General features: G+C 40.9%; 2 protein-coding genes across 4 annotated transcripts; one reads left to right on the top strand and one right to left on the bottom strand.

Annotated features, from left to right (window-relative positions):
* Positions 1–4,323: 4,323 nt before the first annotated feature.
* Positions 4,324–12,756, bottom strand: smad2 (SMAD family member 2). Of its 3 annotated transcripts, none has more exons than XM_049737843.1 (11): positions 12,590–12,756; positions 10,640–11,184; positions 9,391–9,480; positions 9,051–9,244; positions 8,795–8,929; positions 8,621–8,695; positions 8,486–8,539; positions 8,166–8,378; positions 7,951–8,088; positions 7,362–7,506; positions 4,324–7,294 (listed from the first exon to the last, which is right to left on the bottom strand). In XM_049737843.1, exons 2-11 carry the CDS (start codon positions 10,894–10,896, stop codon positions 7,171–7,173), a joined length of 1,425 nt encoding a protein of 474 aa, XP_049593800.1. In that variant the 5' UTR covers positions 10,897–11,184; positions 12,590–12,756; the 3' UTR covers positions 4,324–7,170. The 3 variants fall into 3 exon arrangements, with proteins under 3 accessions (XP_049593800.1, XP_049593801.1, XP_049593803.1); XM_049737844.2 differs by having other exon boundaries at positions 10,640–11,012; positions 12,590–12,745; XM_049737846.1 differs by lacking the exon at positions 9,391–9,480.
* A 314-nt stretch (positions 12,757–13,070) lies between these two features.
* Positions 13,071–15,506, top strand: si:dkey-175m17.6 (N-acetyllactosaminide beta-1,3-N-acetylglucosaminyltransferase 2). Its single transcript, XM_049737847.2, has 2 exons — positions 13,071–13,471; positions 13,923–15,506. Exon 2 carries the CDS (start codon positions 13,949–13,951, stop codon positions 15,278–15,280), a length of 1,332 nt encoding a protein of 443 aa, XP_049593804.1. The 5' UTR covers positions 13,071–13,471; positions 13,923–13,948; the 3' UTR covers positions 15,281–15,506.
* The last annotated feature ends 3,421 nt before the right edge of the window (positions 15,507–18,927 follow it).

Here is an 18,927-nt window from a genome sequence, read left to right as displayed (position 1 = left end):
GGCTTAAGAACCCAGACCTAAACCCCATCAAACACATATCTAAAATGTTTCAGTTTAAAATTGTATGGAAAAAATCTCCTGGATGAAAAGTGGCGAATCCACACTGAGAAGCAAATAAGTTCAAGTTCTAAGCAAATGAAAGACCCGGCGGGAGACGAACAAAGAGAGCAAGTGGAATTGTGAGAGAAAGTCCGACTTGATGGCGGCAGTACATCTTGATCAACAGATGACTGATCATATCGGCGCCGGCCATCTTTCACCCGCCGCCGTTTGACGACACGACGTGACCCTCGTGTACACGCGTGCATCCATTTCCCCCCGACGTACCCCCAGGCGGGAGCATCAATAACGTGCGGCCTGGCCAGGGGCCTCTGTTTACACACATACTCACAGGCGCACACACACATGCACTCGTTCATTCATTCATTCACACGTATGGGCTGAGATGTGTGCGACGACGCCTCGTTCTGACACTCCCATATTCACGTAGTCGTTTGGTTGTGTGTGTGTGCATGCACACACACAATATGCCCGTGTGGCCTCGGGCCTGAAGACGACACTATAGCAATCCCCACTTCAGGGCTCCCCAATTCTCCTGCCCCCGTCTTTAGTGGCTAGATGATGGAAAATAAGTGAAAAAAATAAAATAAAATTAATAAATATAAAATATTAGGGCTGCTCAATTATGATTTTTTTTTTTTTTAATCGCGATTATTCAAATGATCAATTATTTTGGTGGGAAAAAAAGAACTAAAATGTTTAAACATGTAAAAAAATATTAAGACAAACGAATAAAATTGATAAAATTTGTTATTTTAAAATGTAAAAAAAAAGAAAAAGGTGCAAATATTTATAAAATATAAATTATATATGGTTTCCTTGTAGATATAAACAATGCATTCAGTTTTTTTTTTCTTTATATGGATGCCAATATTTTAATTATGGCGTGTATTAATAATTGTAATTTAATTTCTATTATTGCACAGCCCTAGTAGGTATCATCTTGACTTTAAGAAAAAAACTGGTAAATGCGTTTCACTTTAAATACTGCCAGTAACACACAAAAACACACACATACCCGATAATTATTACCTTTCCGTGCTTCTAGCTCTTGCCGGGCCACCTGACAGCTTTTCTTAAGTGTATATATTTCCTTATTTAATTAATTAAAACAATTATCAATGAACTTTAAATTAGACAAGAATAAAATAATCATTCTACTGCTTTTCTTTGTGTGTGTGTGTACGCATGTGTATTTTAATAATTAGCAGGCAGTAAAGCGACTGTGTTAATTGCATTTAGGATCCTGCCCGGGGAGAGAGGGAGAAGGAGGAGGACGAGAGAGGGGGGGGTGGAGATGATCTTATATTTCTCGCTCCCAAAATAGACAATTCCCATGTATTCTTAGATATAAAATGGAGCAAGCGCACACATATCATCGCTCGCACGCACACACACACACAACACTCATACGCACACGCAGAGGCAGAGACGCCCCGGGAGGATGGCGCTAACCTTAATTAGCCTAACACTGTGGTGAAATTGATTGAAATGCAGAACATCAATTATTAAGTTTAACTGTTTTCATAACCCTACACACATCTTGCCTCGTATCAAATGTAGAGGGAGGAGGGGGGGGGGGGGACAACAAAAAATATTAACCGTGTGAATTTCAAGCAATGTCACGAGATGCTTTGACGAGATGAGATTGAGACAACAGCACCTCTGGTGGTGGCAGTCTAGAAGTGCACGCTATCTCCGGTCATGTTTTTTTTTTTTCCATCATTTGTGAATATTTTTCAAATAAAAAATTTGCTTTGACATCTACGTATATTACTATTCATTTAGCCATCATGATATCAATGGACAACTGCTGTCGTGACCTTTTGACCCCAATTCACACCCAACCGCACATCCTGCTGCTGCTTTGCGCTCAACGGCGTGTTGTTCATCTAACGTCACACTCGCAGGTGAATTAAAAATGACTTTGAACCCGTTCACACAACTTTGTGGCGTGAATTAATTAGTGACCATGTGACCTTTAAGATGCTCCTATTGTGTTGCCTCACATTTGATAGAACCCGATTAGTCAAGTTTTTTTTTTTTTTTACTTTTCCAATAAATGAATCATGTTGCTAACTGGACGCCCACACCCTGCTTATAAAATGTTAACCAAAAATGTCCCCCTTGTCCTTCCCTGTCCATTTGGTAGCTCAAGTGATGTCATCAAGACACCACAGAGGTCTCAGAGTTTCAGAGAGCCCCCCCCCCCCCCTGCAAGTGCACCCTGTTGCATCACTTGCCAAGCTCGCTGTCTCGTCTTTGTCCCAGCGCTGCATCACACTGACTCAACGGAAAGATCATTCCGGACTAATTACATGGTTCAAACTCCTGCATCTCTTTTCTCTTTTCTCCATCCCTCCTTTTCTCTCACTTGTTCTCTCATAACGCTCCTGTTACCAGATCATGGTAGTCTTGCACTAGCGGCCAGCCATAACACACAACAACGGCGTTTAGAAGGAGCATTGTTATTCGTTTGGGGTCGGACATAGGTTAGCAGCCAGTCTTAATTAGCTGTCATAACTTATACATGATTACCTCTCCTCGGGTCATACGGCCTTTCGAAAAAAACACACACACACAGTGTCTGCTTGAGAATTAAAACCAAGAGGAGGGTTTCTCCATGAGCATATCCAATGTCTCTTTGGAAAAAAAAAAAAAAATGCATACAGATATTGCTCCTTGTCAAGGATAATTAATTAGTAAAATTTTATTCAATTTATTAGCCATATTTTAGTTCCAACACAAATCTAAACACATATATATATATTCCAATTGATTATGAATATTTAATCATCAGTCGAATATGCCTGACTGTAATTTACCAACCCGAACTTCCCCATAATTATTGGAAAGCATTTTATATTTGCACAAGATCAGACGATACGGTTACAACACATCCGATCAATATCCTGACGCCACAGTCGCAAGAGTTAAATGCAACCACAAGAGAGAGAGACACGATTACCACAATGGTATTAGCGATCCATATTATGATTCCAGAAAGTTCCTCCATATTCAGGATATTGTATTTATTTGTTTGGGAAATGTTTACCGCACTGTAATGTATTGTCCTGGAAGCGGACACTTGGGAGCTGATGATGGGCAAAGAGAGTAAGCTTCATAATTCCGTGCTAATGGAGTGCGTTTACAACGTTCCTAGGAAATTACAATGTCAAATTACCAGTGAGCTAACCCCAAACCTGAAAACTGTGGAAGACATGCTGTCTCAATTAATCTCTCTAACATCACCATTACCAAAGTAGATTTTAAATTACTAGTGAAATATATATAGTAGCAAACTGGGATAACAAATACTATTTTTTAATTGGAATATTGTGAAATATAAAAAAAAGTTAAATATTGAAAAAGGAATTCCAGCCTCAATCATCTTACAATCTTTACTTTTATGTTATTTAAAGTCTTATAAAGTCAGTAATCGTGCATAAATCCTGTGATGCTTTTTAAAGAAAATAGTTCAACCATAATAATTCAAGTGACAGTAGCCTACTTATTTACTCCCCTCGGGTTCAGCCTGCTTCTTTAGTGTGCTTTTACCACCCCCTTGCGGTGAGTAATGCGCAGTGCAACCAAGACCATAAAAAGCCTTAATTTTCGAATACTTTTTTTGTCACACGTAATTGCACTGCAAAAGTGAACAAAGCATGCATGCATTTAAAAATACATAAATAAAAATGGCTAATAAATGCCACAAATGTGTCTAAATAAAATCTTGTGGTTTCAATTTGTGTGAAAGCAGCTGAACTCCCGATTTGCAATGAAACAAATATGCAGAATTACGACGAGTATTGCTTTAAAAAAATAAAAACTCGGTAAAACTTTAAGTGATATTGGAAGAAAAGCAACGTGGACAATTACAATTTATGTATTCAAACTAGGAGTGGGTTGGCTGAATTAAAACTTCAAACGTGTCAAACTTTTCGGTGGTGCCACGTCATTGGTCTTACCTCATCCTTGAACTTGAAAAGATCACAAATGTTGGGCTGTGCATGATCGTCGTCCTTCAGAAACCTGCTTAAGTGTCATCTTGTCTGACTTTCTTTGGAGTTTAAATGCTAAAACGTGCAGCGCGCCAATTTCACCTGGTTTAGGTTTTAGCCACGCCCTTTCCTTATCACCTGTCCACCCACAAAAAGCAGCATGTCAAAATAAAAGCATGCTCGTAAAAGTTCCAAACCATAATTATAGTTTATATTAAAATGGCTGATCAATTTGAATCAATGACTCACTTGACACACACACTTTGATTTGTTACAGTTTTATTAGTGTACACAGAAGTTGCTCGTTCATAATTGGAACGTGTATGAAGTTCAGTGTTTGAAGAAGAACAGACATCCTTGCAGCTTATTTGCTGAACAGGAAATACTGTTTGGAAAGCAGAGAAGGGTGAAGGGGGTGTTGAATAAAAGAAATAGCATATAAAGAAAAACAAAGTAACTATACAATAACACCACTAGTTCCATGAAGCAACTTTCCCCTGCAGAGTAGTTTTGTCAAGAAAAAGAGAGGCTCGTTTGGAAATCCACATTTGTCCTTCACAGAAGAAAGAAAACATTGTGATTGCTAAGCCTCAGCTCATGCTCCATCTGCAAAACTTTTTTTTTTTTTCGGGAAGTGAAAAAGCCAACTGCAGAATAAGGTGGCACTCATTTTAAAGAAGAAGAAAAAAAAAAAACACAAAGGCTTGCTGGAACCTGGCAGTATGCACACAATGGTAAGAATCGAATCGAATCGAATCAACAAGGGGAAACAACTACTGTTTTGAAAATACTTCTGAGAATACCATCTGAACAATCTGATGTCAATGCATAGAAACAAAAACACTGCATGTGTCACCGATACAACAACCTTAAAGAAAAAAAAAAAACTTTCTATCATCTACTGACCTTGGCATTGAGAAGTCCAGTAAAGTATTCTCTAAAAAAATAAAAAGACATGGAACATAGATATAGAGCGATAAACATAAATGCCTCGGGCTCGTTTATGTACAAGTGATTTCAATGGATCCATACAAAGGGGAAATGAATCAAGAGAAAATAAAAAAAGGCCGCCCTAAGTGAAATTTATTCACTCAACTCGGACCGCGTGTACATCGCCGTTTGCGTTCACACGCATAATTTAGGAAATGTGTCGGTCCGTCGTCGGAAGTAAACAATGAATGTGACACCGGGATGGAGCGAGACAAACACAAATATTTACATGTCCCGTCGGTCATGTTGTGCTTTTGTGCTCTATGTTGGGCAACACATCAAGAAAAAAAAATAAAAACAACAACCGGAATGTTGCTAATATATTTTCGACGGAAAAGACACGACTGGAATTCTGTATTGCGCAACTGCTGGTTTACACCCATGAAAACTCAACAACAAATAAAAAAAGGTAATATCTCATCTTTAAAGGGGTTTCAATTTTTGGGAATGATTGATTTTTAGGATTTCAGAATCAAGCAACTTGTACAAACTTGCATTTAGTCTTTGGGACAGCATAGGAAATTTGCCGTAATGTTCCGAGTGGTAACCACCTTTTTTTTTTATCAAGAGGGGTGGGTTATAATTTATAGATTGTAAATTTATGTAAAAAAGTAATTTCAATTTAATCTCATTTTCATGAAAAGTAGAGAAAAATACAAAATTGATATTCGGGACAATGATCATGTTAGCTAGTTTCCGATGGGCAAAAAATTTCAACGTATTCTTTTGTATAGATATAAATTTATATATATTTTTTGGAATTACCAATACACAAAATAAAGAAATAAACCACAAATAACTGTGCAGCATAATTGCTTGGTTTAATACTTAAAGCTTAAATGAAGTTTAGTTGGAAAACGTTTGATTCTAAATTGTTCTACCAGCTTGTAGGCTAGGACGAGAATGAGCGCTTCCTCCATAATAAGCCAATTCGGACATAATAAATGATTTTTTTTTTTTATAGTGACCATTCCAAAAATATTCTATTGTGGGGTTTTCAACATTCCTATCTGTACAATTTAAAAGCATTTTTCGTTGTATTTTACATGAAAGGTAACTTTTTTTTGTCGTAAGAATAAGGGGGTGCATAATTTGGGGCAGTGCAAATTTTTTGATGTCGATGCCATTTTTCCAAAAATCCCACATTGTAGCATTTTTTATATCAAAGCATTGTTGATAAATGGAGGGGGGGGGGGGCAAACCATGCATCAGTTCAAGCATAACAATCGAGAGATTAGCATAACGCATACGAGTATTTGTGACTGTTCAACACAAGGGGGCGCCAGACTCACTTCCTGCACATGAATTTACGCTACATTCCAGCACAACTCCTTTTGTAATATATAAAAGAAGATAATGGAATGGCATGGAACAGAGAAAGGAAGCTAGGGGAAGCGTGTGTCGACTTGTGCTCGTGCGTGCCGTTATCCACGCTGGAGGGAACACCCGCTTTTCAATTTAAATTATTCGACAAACCCACTGAGATTGAGCACTCGTGTGTAAATTGAGTGACAGCTAGAGTGTGTGTGTTGGACACGGCAAGCGTTATTAATGAGAAGGTTAACCTTTGCATTCTGTGTGTGTGTGTGTGTGGGGGGGGGGGGTCCTGACCAAGAAACAGAACCCGACTTTGGTCACTGAAACCATGAAACGATATTTGAACATGAATTCCAGAGAGTGGCAGTAGGACTGCGAGTCAACTGTGTGTAAACGAAAACTCTTGACACCCAATCCAGCTTGTGGCGTGGCAGCGAGGCAGTGAAGAGGCAAAGGTGACCTGACGAAGGAGCACGAGCGAGCGCCGCAGACTCCAATTCCCCGCCGGCCGGCCCGTTTGTTGTCTTGAGTCCGGTTCAGTTCAGCACCTCAGTCAAATACCTGAAAGGTGAATGGATGCCACTCTTGTCGTTTGGGATATGCAGAGTGACTTGAGTTTTTAGGTCCATGGTGATAGGAATGTCAGCCTGAGGTTGATCGGTCAAAGGTCATAGTCAGGCTTGATGTGATGTTTACATTCCGCTCCTGTTCTCGAGGTCCTTTTCGATGCATTTCCGTCTCTAAGATGCTGGTCGAATGTTGTGTAAATGTCAAGTTTCTTCAGCAGCAGTCAAGACGTCGTTTAGGACATACTGGAGCATCGCACGGAGGGGGAACCCATCTGGGTCAACACCTTGTCCAACCACTGGAGGGGGCCATTGAGATGCAATTCGATCCAACAGGGAGTGCTGGTGACTGTCTGACGTCTGAAGAGGAAAAAAGTGAAGATGTGAAGATTTATTTTGTGCACAATGGTCAGAGCGAAGCACACACCTGTACTCGGCGCCCCATCCTTTGACGAAGCTCATCCTGATGGTGCACATCCTGGTCAGCTGGTAGACGGCCTCGAAGCCCTGATTGACGGACTGTGCCAGCAGAGCGGCAAACTCCTGGTTGTTAAAAATCTTCAGATTACAGCCTGGAAGTGAAAGATTTTTGGGATTAGACTTCATCTGATTTGCATTTCTAGAAAAGTTTTTCTCCTCTGATGAAAATATTGTGACGCTTGCGTTTGTTTGCCTTCCACCCAAACGTGCGGCGCCGAATGACAGCATTCATGCTGCTGCTGCTGCTTTCGCCAAGAATGAAATGTTCTAAATTGCACGGATACATATTAGTCAGCGTGTGTGGGTGCGAGTCTGAGGGAAAAACAAGTCACGTTGCGGGGGGAGCATCGGTTGCTCTTCCTTGAAGGCTTTATTTTTCCAATAAGTACTCAAAAGGAGATCAGAATGTAATTCCGATACCGCAATGTTTTTATTTTCTTAAATTCAGCTGCAGCATGCTTACTTAGCCCGTCTTTTTGCTTTTGTAAATGATGTAAAAACTTTTAGAAGCATCAGTATAAGCGAAAGAGAAACACCTGGCGGTATCTTGCAGACTGTAGCGGGGTGCCACCCGTATCGCTGGTTGCAGTTGGGACTCTGGACAAAAATGGCACTGTCGCTGAGGCACTCCGCAAACACCTCTCCTCCGATATAATACAACCTCACGCCGCGACCTGCGAAATAAATTGATGTATTATGATAAACACACGCTAGAAAAATTTGTACTGGTACCAACGCTAAAAATAGATACCTATATGCCTCCTTGTCATTTCAACAGTTGCATTCCTGTTGACGTTGCTGAGCAGTCCAAGGCAAAAGCGTTCCGAGTTGGAGGGGTCGGTGAAGCCGTCCACGGTGAGGGAAGGCTGCGAGGCGTGGAATGTTTCTCCGACGCGCTGGTTGAGCTCATAGTAAGCGATGGAGCACCAGAAAGCCGGTTCGCTGTAGGTGACCGGTTGAAGGTCTGTTGGGAAACGTTTGGCCGCTATTACGCAATCGTTGCAGAAGGTAATTCTTTAATGATGCCCAGAGAGGAACATTTTTAAAAAAAGACAGCTAGGGCGGATTTACCCAGGCTGTGGCTGACAGGTGACAAAGTGTTGGGTGAAAGTTCTGCTGGTGAGACTAGCAAAAAAACAGAGCCACATATTTCAATTTTCAAAACACACTCTTTTTTTTTTTTAAATAAATACCAGACTAGCTTACCCGATTCCATACTTTGATTCATCTGCTGGTCACTTGCCTCGCCATCTTCACTAATGTAGCCGGGCGGGGGAGTCTCTGTAAAAGCGCAAAAAAAAATGTATTAAATTTTTAATGTTCTGATTTTGATCCACATCACTGGCTTGCTGGTGCGCCATATTGGATGGAGCGACGGACCTGGTATGTAATTATTAGGTGGATCTATGCCGGCTGGGAAATTGGTGTTTTCAGGGATGGAATTTGTAAAGTCATCAAGAGGCGGAAGCTCCGTCAGGATCTCTGTATGGCGGGGCACCAAAACTGGGGGTAGCACTGTGGAAATAAGACACGCAAATGGCAGCATTTTTTTTTTTTCCTCATGCAAATGTAGATCATTTTTGATGGCAGCCTGACGACGGGCGCGATTCAAAGTCAACACCAAAGAGATCATTACCCGGCGTCTCCACCCTCTGGTAATGATAAGGGTTGACGCACACTTCGTCCTTCTTGAGGTTGAAAGCGTACTGGCAGTTGTCGACGGCCCGCAGCTCATGATGGCTGTGAAGGTCGGGCCACCTCCACAGGCGACAATAGATGACGTGCGGCAGGCCTTTGCGATGAGACACTTGAAGACGTCCATCCAGCGACCTGAAAGCAGAGATGGAGCCTTGAATGGAAAAAAAAAATTATGCTATTTTTAGGATTCAGCTATTTAAATTGAAAGTTGGTTGGCCTTGAAGAACTTTTCCCGCCCGCCAATGATGCACAATTTGTCGACATGCGAGTGTGGTCACCTGTTGTGGTCAGGGTATCCGTACATGCCTGAAGAGTCCCACTGCTCTATCATGTGGCCTGACCCTAGACCCCATAGATCTGAGCAATTGCTATAAACACACACATGCATGCACACACACAGACACACACGCACACACACATACATACAAGACATGAGCAAAAAACAATGACAAAAATAAAAGTAGACAGTAAATGTGTGATGTCACATTCTAAATAAGATGAAATTACAAACAGATACATCAACAATTGGTCTCTTATCTTTGCTTTTCATTTCAGAAATCAGTAAGTCAAATGTCATCCCTCCTAACCAAACATGACAGTCCATAAACCACCTTAGCTTTTTTTTTGTACACAAAACTATATTACACATAGTGATGGGAAAATGAAGCTTCAAATGTGCTTCATGAACCAGTTGTATTGTGTCTCCTCTCGATGGCACTGTTGCTTGAAATAAAGAGGCAAGTCTAGATTACTCTGCTTTATGTGAAACTTAGTTTCCCCATCGCTGCTATAAAATTACCAATTAATGACATGGGGGGAAAAAAAAGAAAAAATGCAAATGACTGTTCAAAATGTCAAGACCACATTGAACACTTGCAACAACAGAAGACAATTAGTGTAAAAATGCTGAATATGGCTTATGATTGACGCAACGCACGCACGCAGACACTCCTTCCCACCATCCTTTTTTTTTTTTTGGCATGCAAAGCAATGAAACGTGTACGGTACTACCGATCGTAATGATCCCACCCACGTGTGTGATCTTCTGCACGCTTCCTCCATTACATTCTAACACCTATTTCCTCCCCCCATCTGAAAGTTGTCTGTGGTGAGATGAATCACAAAATTTCAATACGTAGCAGAAGTACACACAACAGGAATCAGAAAAATCTCAAAGCGCCCTCTTGTGGTCGTTTTTCATAATGCCCATTCCAATACTTTTTCTCCAGACATTAGAAAACGAACGACGTCAACAATAGAAGCTCGGTTTCACGTGCGGGGTTTTGGTTTCCTTCACCACCGGTTTCACTTCTGCTCCAAGGTTAACCTGCGCGACCCAAATGAAGAAGTGGAATTTCCGTTGCGCAACCTTTTTGTCTGTGATATTGGGACATGTTTTTAACTCCACGTTACGTACGCTGTGCGGTCAGTCAGCTTTTTTTTATTAGTTCCTTCGAGCGAGATTGGAACCCACAAAGTGGAAAAAGTCGAGAATATGACAAAGTTTGCATGTGTGCGCCATCTCACCTGGGTATGGTGACACACTTTGTGTTGATGTTCTGCGTGCTGATGGCTTTTTCCAGCTCATCTAGCTGCCCCGTCTTCTTCAGCTTCTTCACCAAGCTCTTGACGGCTTTTTCGCACCATTTCTCTTCCTGCCCGCCTCCGTTCTGCTCCCCGACACCCCCGATGCCGCCTCCCGCTCCTCCGCCTCCCGCCGGAGTCTTCTTCCAACCCAGAAGCCGCTTCACCACCGGGGGAGTGAAGGGTAGTATGGAGGACATGTTGTGTGTACGTTGTGTACGTCAATGTTTTGAGTTAGCCTCTTAATCTGATGTCAAGGGATCCAGGGAGGGAGGGGGGGAGGGATGTAAAGCTGTTAGGCTGTATTGCTAAAATCCTTCAGGAAATAAAAAGGACAAAAAGAGAATATGCATGTGGATTTTGTCTCGTCCAATTTAAAGTCATTCGTTTTAAGGAAAAAAAAAAACCTGGACAATATTTCAATTGGAAAATTTTTAGATGGAATGTGCAAATGCTGGTGGGAGCAGAAAGCGGAGTATCCAATAATCCTAAAATACACAAGGGGACAAAGATGTGCAAAGTGATGAGAAAAGTCATGAAGGCTGTTGTCACAATTTGTGTACAGGCCAGTCGCTTTGCTGAAATAATTGTGTCAACATAGGGTAGCTTTCGGTTACTAGGTCAGCGTTAAAACCTAATCCATCTTAACAGAGGTGACAAATCTTCTACGTTGATGCTGATACTAATCAAACGCTAATCCCACACAAAAGTACCGATCCCATTATCAAAACCAGAGTTAACCTTCTCTCGCTGAGCAGTGTCAAACCGCATTAAAACCTGGAGGGTCAAACATGGTGCCTCGCTTGGATTTAGAGAAAACGTGTTTGGATTTTTTTCCACATACTATGAGGAGCGGTAGTGACAATTTGATGTGCAAACTCCAAAAGGTTTCTTCTCAAATCTCAGTCAGCAATATTTGCATGTTTACTTCAAAAATCCATTCAGAGAGACACAGCTGAAAAGAGACAGGAATATATTTTTGTTTTGTTTTTCAAAGTATTGACGTGCTCTACGACCTTCACGTGTAACCTCATCCGATCAATTTCCCTGCAAGGCAGTGAGAGTAAGCTGACCAACGAAATAAATGAGATCAATGTTTATTTTACAGAAAAAAACCATACTGGATCATCGAGGATTCAAATTCAAAGAAAAACTTAGAAGAGGAAGGAGGAGATCATCACTTCTGAGTTCCTTCTGAGATTTTGCTTGAATTGTTTAAACCTTGAAGTGCTCATAAGTACGACAGATCAATTCCACACTTTATTTGATTATGATTATCAAAAATAATTACTCATTGGGAGATCATTGCACGCCAAAACAAAGAGACAAAAGGGAGAAGGAAAAAAAAAACGCCAATCAGTTGCAGAATGAACATATTGGAGTATGTTTGCAAGGCACAACAAAAACCTCGAACCGTGTTGATACGGCTGGCTCGAACGTCAGAATGAAATGCTAATCGGGACTAGCAGGGCCTTGTGGACAAGATAAGGGCCCGTATTTTGTCTGTAACATCAAATCTCACTCTTTGTAACCACCCACAATATAAACACACATGCACAAAAAACACACATGCACTCCTCACACGGTTCGAAGAATAAGCTAATAAGCTTCGCTGCAATCGACTCAGTCTAGACTTTGAGAAACAGCAAAAAAAATAAAAAATCATAGCAATTTTTGATATTATTGCCAAGTGTGTAACGCATTGAAGTTTCTTTGTCTTGCTTGTAATTACTGTTACTCCTTCTCCTCCTCCCTTCGGCTTCAAAAGCGAGTGCGAAAAAAAAATCGCTAGCAAGCTTGCTACTTTGTCCGACAGACAAATAATCAGGTCTGCTGCATGTTTTTTTGTCCCTTGCAAATTTAATATTATGAACTGTTTTAGAACATACTTACCGACTAAGTAAGTGGAAGATAGTCCGGAGGTCACTTAGGTACCTGTCAATATATCCAGCTTTTTCATTTTAAATCGGTCCAGCGAGTCCTTAAAGTGGAAATACAATCGCCGAACCACCGGAATGATGGCCCCTCATTCAAAGCTCAACCAAACTGTATTGCTTGTATCCACACTAACACTACGGTTTAGCCCCGCCTTTTCTCTCTTTTCATTGGCTGGATTCATTGGTTCAGGCAAGGACCCTGATGCCAGATACGTTTTTTATTGGTTGGTGTCAATGTCAGTTCTGTACTATTGTGACGTTTGCATGGATCGGTGATGTTTACAGTTTACTTTAATTGCCCTACTATTATTTATTTATTTATTTATTTATTTATTTATTTATTTATTTATTTATTTATTTACTATTATTGTCCTTGTTGTTATTATTATTATTATTATTATTATTATTATTATTATTATTATTATTATTTTGTTGATATTAAAACAGAAGGATCATGTCAGTGTGAGGCTTTTGATAGGTATTTTGGTGGCATCATGCAAATACAGTGTTACACTGGCAGATCCTGCATGCAAATCCATTGTTGAAAGAAAAAAACAGGTCGTTTGAGCAGCTTCCTGGGTTTAAATTACTTGGAATTTCATCTTAATATAGATGTTACGTGTTGGGCCAAGAAATTGCGCATGCTCAGTGCTTTCTCCATCTCACCTGAGACTTGTTGCTCAGAAGCGGAAGATGCCCAGCAGGGTTTCTTTCTTTTCTTTTACATCATCATCGACATCAGTGATGCTTAACCAGACGGGAATAAGAACTATCGAGATGGATTCTTTACCTCACTGAGCCTCAGTCAATTGGACCTGTTTTAGAATTTTGTTGTTTTGTAAGTATTGCCTTCCCTCCTTCCTCTGATAATTTTCATGGAATTTATACACGTATATGAGAAATTAAATATATGTTGTCTTTTAGATTAAATGCTGTAATTTCTCATTGTTACATCACGTCATTAATGCCGTTGACAAAAAAGGAAAAGATATTTTACCGAATGCAAACTGAGGTCACACTTATCTTGACTAACAGTAGGGCAAAGACAAAATATTTTTAAAAATTATAAAATATATATTGCATGTCCTCCAGGTAGGTAAAGAATGATGCTCTGAGTTAATAAATCTCGCTGGGCCATCACCACGGTAACAAAAACTCAAGAGGGTTGACTGCAGTGCTAGATATAAACACACAGTATGCTACTGTAGGGATATAAATTCATTCAGTTATTTGAGGCTTGTTCATTTTTCCATAAACTATATAAAGATTTCTATTTGCTTTGTATACAGGCGTGTGCCTAATTTCACCACATGCAATGGGCAAATACTGCAAGTGCAACGGGAGGCTGCTTTGCATGTGCCTGCTGCCTTGCATGATGACCGGCCATCTTTTGATTTATATCCTGGTAACCATTTTCGTCACCATCTCCTACACTCCCCCGAAAATAACCGTCCACTACATCGCTCCGGGGATTTCAGCAAATTCCGGGGCCTTGGCCTCTTATCCTCTCAGCCCCTTCTGGAAGCTTCATCTTGAGCACAGCGCACTGTGGAATCAGTTGCAGCACTCCTTGGATCGTCACTACAATCCGATACTTCGAGGAAATGCGACTGGGATATCGAAGGAGCCCAGAGGAAAAGATTCATCTCAGGATGAATGCTTTTCTGCTTGTGTGTCACGAAAATGTTCAGACTCACATCTGTATGATGTCAACAAAATACCGGCACAATTGAGAACATTTGTCAAGTCGATGCATTGCAGGAGTTACCCGATGATCATCAATCAACCCACCATGTGCAAAAGGAACAGAACCAAATCAGGTCTTCGTTATCCAATGCTTCTCATAGCAATCAAATCTCAAGTGGGGAACTTTGAAAACAGGCAAGCCATCCGTGAAACCTGGGGGCGCAGCGGTTTTGTGACGGGGGAGTTCAAGAAGAAAGGTGGATTTGTGCAGACTGTGTTTCTGCTCGGCAGGCAGGACTCCAGTACAGGACCTCACCCGGATTTGAAAAACTTCCTGGACTTAGAGAATCGAAAATACGCTGACATCCTTCAATGGGATTTTCGGGATTCTTTCTTCAACCTGACCCTGAAGGACTTGCTGTTTTGGAAGTGGCTCCAGAAATACTGCCCCACTGCTGTGTTCATCTTCAAGGGGGACGATGACGTCTTCGTCCGAACCGGTGCCCTTCTCGATTACTTAAATCAGCAGTGGGAGGATCACAAACGGCGTCTCACAAATGAAACACACATGGATTTGTTTGTGGGGGATGTCATTCATAACGCAGCGCCAAACCGGGATCCATCGACGAAATACTACATCCCGGAAAGTTTCTACAAAGGAGCCTACCCGACGTATGCCGGAGGAGGCGGGGTGGTGTACTCTCGCTCACTTGCGTTACGATTAAAAGCGGTGTCCCGCAGGGTTTGTCTTTTCCCAATTGATGATGTCTACCTGGGAATGTGCCTGGAAAAACTCGGGCTGTCTCCAAGTCATCACCCGGGTTTTTTAACATTTGATCTCCCGGAGACAGACAGGGAGAATCCCTGCGCGTATAAATCTGTGCTGCTTGTTCACAGGCGGAATCCTAAGGAGATGTTGACATTATGGCACAAGTTGCAGAATCTGAAGAATCGATGTTGACGTTTCATTCCGTCTTAAACTGACTGACTTTTCGGACTTGTAGTGAAATATTACATGATCAGCTTTCACATCAATGGAAGCAAAAAAAGTGACACTAATGATCATTTCACAATGTCCCGAGAAACTTTTAATTTCATATCTTTGTGCTATATTATATTGTGTGCTTTAAATGACTTAGCTTCACCTGTGTTAATGATGCCATGAAAATAAATTTATCTGAACGATATTTCTTATCTGCTAATGATGGGGAAAATGAAGCTTCAAATGTGCTTCACAAACCAGTTGTGTTTATTTGACTCCTCTAGATGGCACTGTCTGTTCAACATTACTGACTTGACCTATGCTTAGCTTCTTCATTTAAAACTGCCATCCATCCGAAAAAAAAAAATACAACTGGTTCATGAAGCACATTTGAAGCTTCATTTCAGGTTTTAGTCTCAAATTTTTTAACACAGGTGTGAATGGCTGACTATGTGTCGGCCTTGTGACTGACAGGTAATCAGTCCAGGGTGTCACTCTAAATGAGATGGGCTAGACCCCAGCTTCACTGTGACACTTTAACAAGCTAAGTGGTCGGGAAAATGTGCAGTCAGATGAATTTCAGTCTGTTTTTAGTCTGGTGACTTCAAAGGTTAAGCCTGCGGCTCTCCTGGAATTATCTATGAGGGGTTTACCAGGAGTCTACTTGGAGTAGTGATAAGAACACTTCCACACAAGATCCCGGAAGAGCCTGAGTGGGGTCATGTGACCAGACTCATTATTTGGAAACTGGCATGTCCCGAGAGGAGCTGCCTGCCAGCAAATCAGCAGTGGAAGAAGAAGCATGCAAGGCGGGGCATCCTGGAAGATATTTGAGCCACCTGAAGGGAGCTTATTATTAAAAAAAAATAAAATAATTATTTGCTAGTATGTGTTGAGGAACTCACTCAGCATGCATGAAAAAAAACCCTGCTGTTTTTTTTTTTTTTTTTTTTGCATTTCTATTTGCAGTTACAAATTTATGAAGATCATCCTTATTGAATGTTGAGCATCCAAAAAGTAACTCTAGCTAATTCAGCCTCACTCCCAGACAAACTCCATGGTGGTTTTTAAAGCCTGTCATATTCATGTGCTCCCACAAGGTGGCAGTGTCGCACAATGATTATAATCATTATAGGGCGACACTACTCTGCTAGAGGTCAAGTTAAGTTAAGAATCAAGATTAAAAGAGAGAGAATGACCTGGTAACTTCAATTTAGAGTAGTCATTGAGAATATATATATTTTTTTCATTATGGACTGACGATGGTACAAATCAACAATGAGAATTGTCTTATTGGCTTATTTAGTCATGCATGTATTTTTTTTATAAATACAAATTGTTTCCAGAATCATTCCAGTGACATCTTCGTGGTAATATTTTCACTTTAATTCACTTTTTAAACCTTTCATCTGCCGATGCGGGACTTTATTCCAGACAGTCTGTGAAGTAAGTATGAAGGACCAAGTAGGGCAAAAACAACCGAGGAGGCAGATTTCAACATATTCCGCCTCAAAAAAAAGATGATGAAACATCACATCACTGCTTGGTTGATACTACGCCGAGGCCAGTGTCAATATTTTTGACATACAAAGAGAATATGTGATTTTTTTTTCTTTTAGTTGCTTTCACCTTTGGATGAACTCCCCAAAGTGGAGGCAGAAAAAAAAGTAGCTGGGGTAGAATGATAGGTAGCAAAAATAGAGGACGGATGGGGGGGGGGGGGGGGGGGGGGGGGGGGGTGAGGAGGAGAAAGCAAGGATCTGCTCCATGTAAATCATCTTCATTGTTCTCCTAATGCTGCTTGTGGGCAAAAACATGCGGATGCACTGAAGGAACCAGGACGACGAGAATCTCAGGATGCAAACTCCCACTTCCTTCTTCTTGTCTCAATCTGTCCCTAATGGAGCTTTTTTTTTTTTTTTAATGAATCACAATCTTTACCCCAAAATTAAAGAGTTAGCCTCCTATCTACCTTTGTGCTTGTGATGGGCATCAACACACACACACACACACTGCCGCCAGCACATCAACATGCAGTCATTGGGTTGGCATCGGATCGCAGGCTGCTAATTGGCTGCCAAGGAATGTGTGTATGTGTGTACGCACAAACGTGTGTTCCTCTGCTGCAGAGCCGAGGTTGCTAAGAAATTCCCGTCACGTCTGTGAGCCTCGATTAAGATGTTGCTCCAGTTTCCAACAGACAGACATGTGGGGAGAGGGGGGGGAGGTGAAGTGAGGTGGGGGGGGGGGGGGGGGATGAGAGAACGCTAGAGGAGGTGGGGAGAGAATGAGAGGTGATGAGGCGGGAAAAAAGTGAAGAGTGAAGGAGCTAGCGAAATGCTGCAGTGGTTCTGTTGTGGAGGAAGTGATCATTCTCTGAAGGAAATATTTTTTCCGCATATGGACGAAAAAAAATATTGGATTGGAAATTTGATGAGCAGGAATCACATTGTATTTTTTTTTTCTGTAAAAATGAATTAACAGTCCTCATTTTAGTCTCCAGAACATCTTAATATTCCGTCCCCTTATTCTAACACGCTGATATTATCTCCACCATGCATCTGGTGTATGCAAAACCATGCAAAGCTATTCTTCTCCAGATGAGCCTTTCATTTCGTGACGTTGGAACAAATTGATGGGAAGTACAACATGTGGCCTTAACGATAACAAGATAATTAAAAGCAAGTTATGAAAGCTTAGATTATTAGAGCAGATGACTTTTTGCACTTTCCAAATGACAAGGAGGGTGATGTTAGGGTGAACGTGTGACAAGGAAAATGATGAGAAGGAATGAGCAATAGGGGAGAAGAAAAATAAACACGAAAGGGAATCTGGGTGATATAATGAAGCCGTGTGAGACTGTTGAATGATTCTAGGTCAAACTTACAAATTTACTTTCATGTGCACACTGTACGGGTTTGTACGCGCTCAGATATTTCACCGCAGAGGCCGTTATGTAATCACGCCGGAGAGGGAGCGAGCGAGAGCTCAGAATCTGTAGCCTAATTAGACGCAGACGACGGCAGACACGTCTTACAGCTGTCTGTCTCGTACTTCCACCGCAGCCAAGCAGCTGCTTGTCTGCTTTGGAATTTTGACAGCTTTATTTTTAGTCTGATGTTTTTTTTAATGAGATGCATTTAATGACTTGTTTGGGTCAGGTCGATAAAGAGGAGGAAATTTACCAAAATTTAATTTTTAAAAATTTCTCACACTGCCTCTTTGCAGATTTCGACCCAGAGAGAATTTAAAGAAATAATACCAAGTTGATCTTTCCCCTTTTTTATAATTATTGCAAGAATTGATTAACACGATCGCCCAAAGATGAATATCATTCATTATTAATGATAATATAATTTTCAGCAATGCATTATTTCAAAGGTGCAGGTCACTATCAAAAAAAAAACTTACTGACCCCTGACCTTGTCTATTCCATTATTCATTTTCCCACCCTCAAATAATCTTTTAAAGAAAAAACATTAATTAAAATTTGAGTTCATATGGATTAGTTACAACTGCATGGAGATGCTTTCGTTTTATGAATATTAACGATATCTTTGAAATGCCATGAGAGCAAAAAAATATTTTCTTTTTTTGTGGACGGTTTGTGCTTATCCGTGCGTGTG

The sequence above is a fragment of the Syngnathus scovelli genome, chromosome 13 (assembly GCF_024217435.2).
Source record: "Syngnathus scovelli strain Florida chromosome 13, RoL_Ssco_1.2, whole genome shotgun sequence".
NCBI lineage: Eukaryota > Metazoa > Chordata > Actinopteri > Syngnathiformes > Syngnathidae > Syngnathus > Syngnathus scovelli.
This window is presented reverse-complemented; position numbering and strand designations above follow the sequence as displayed.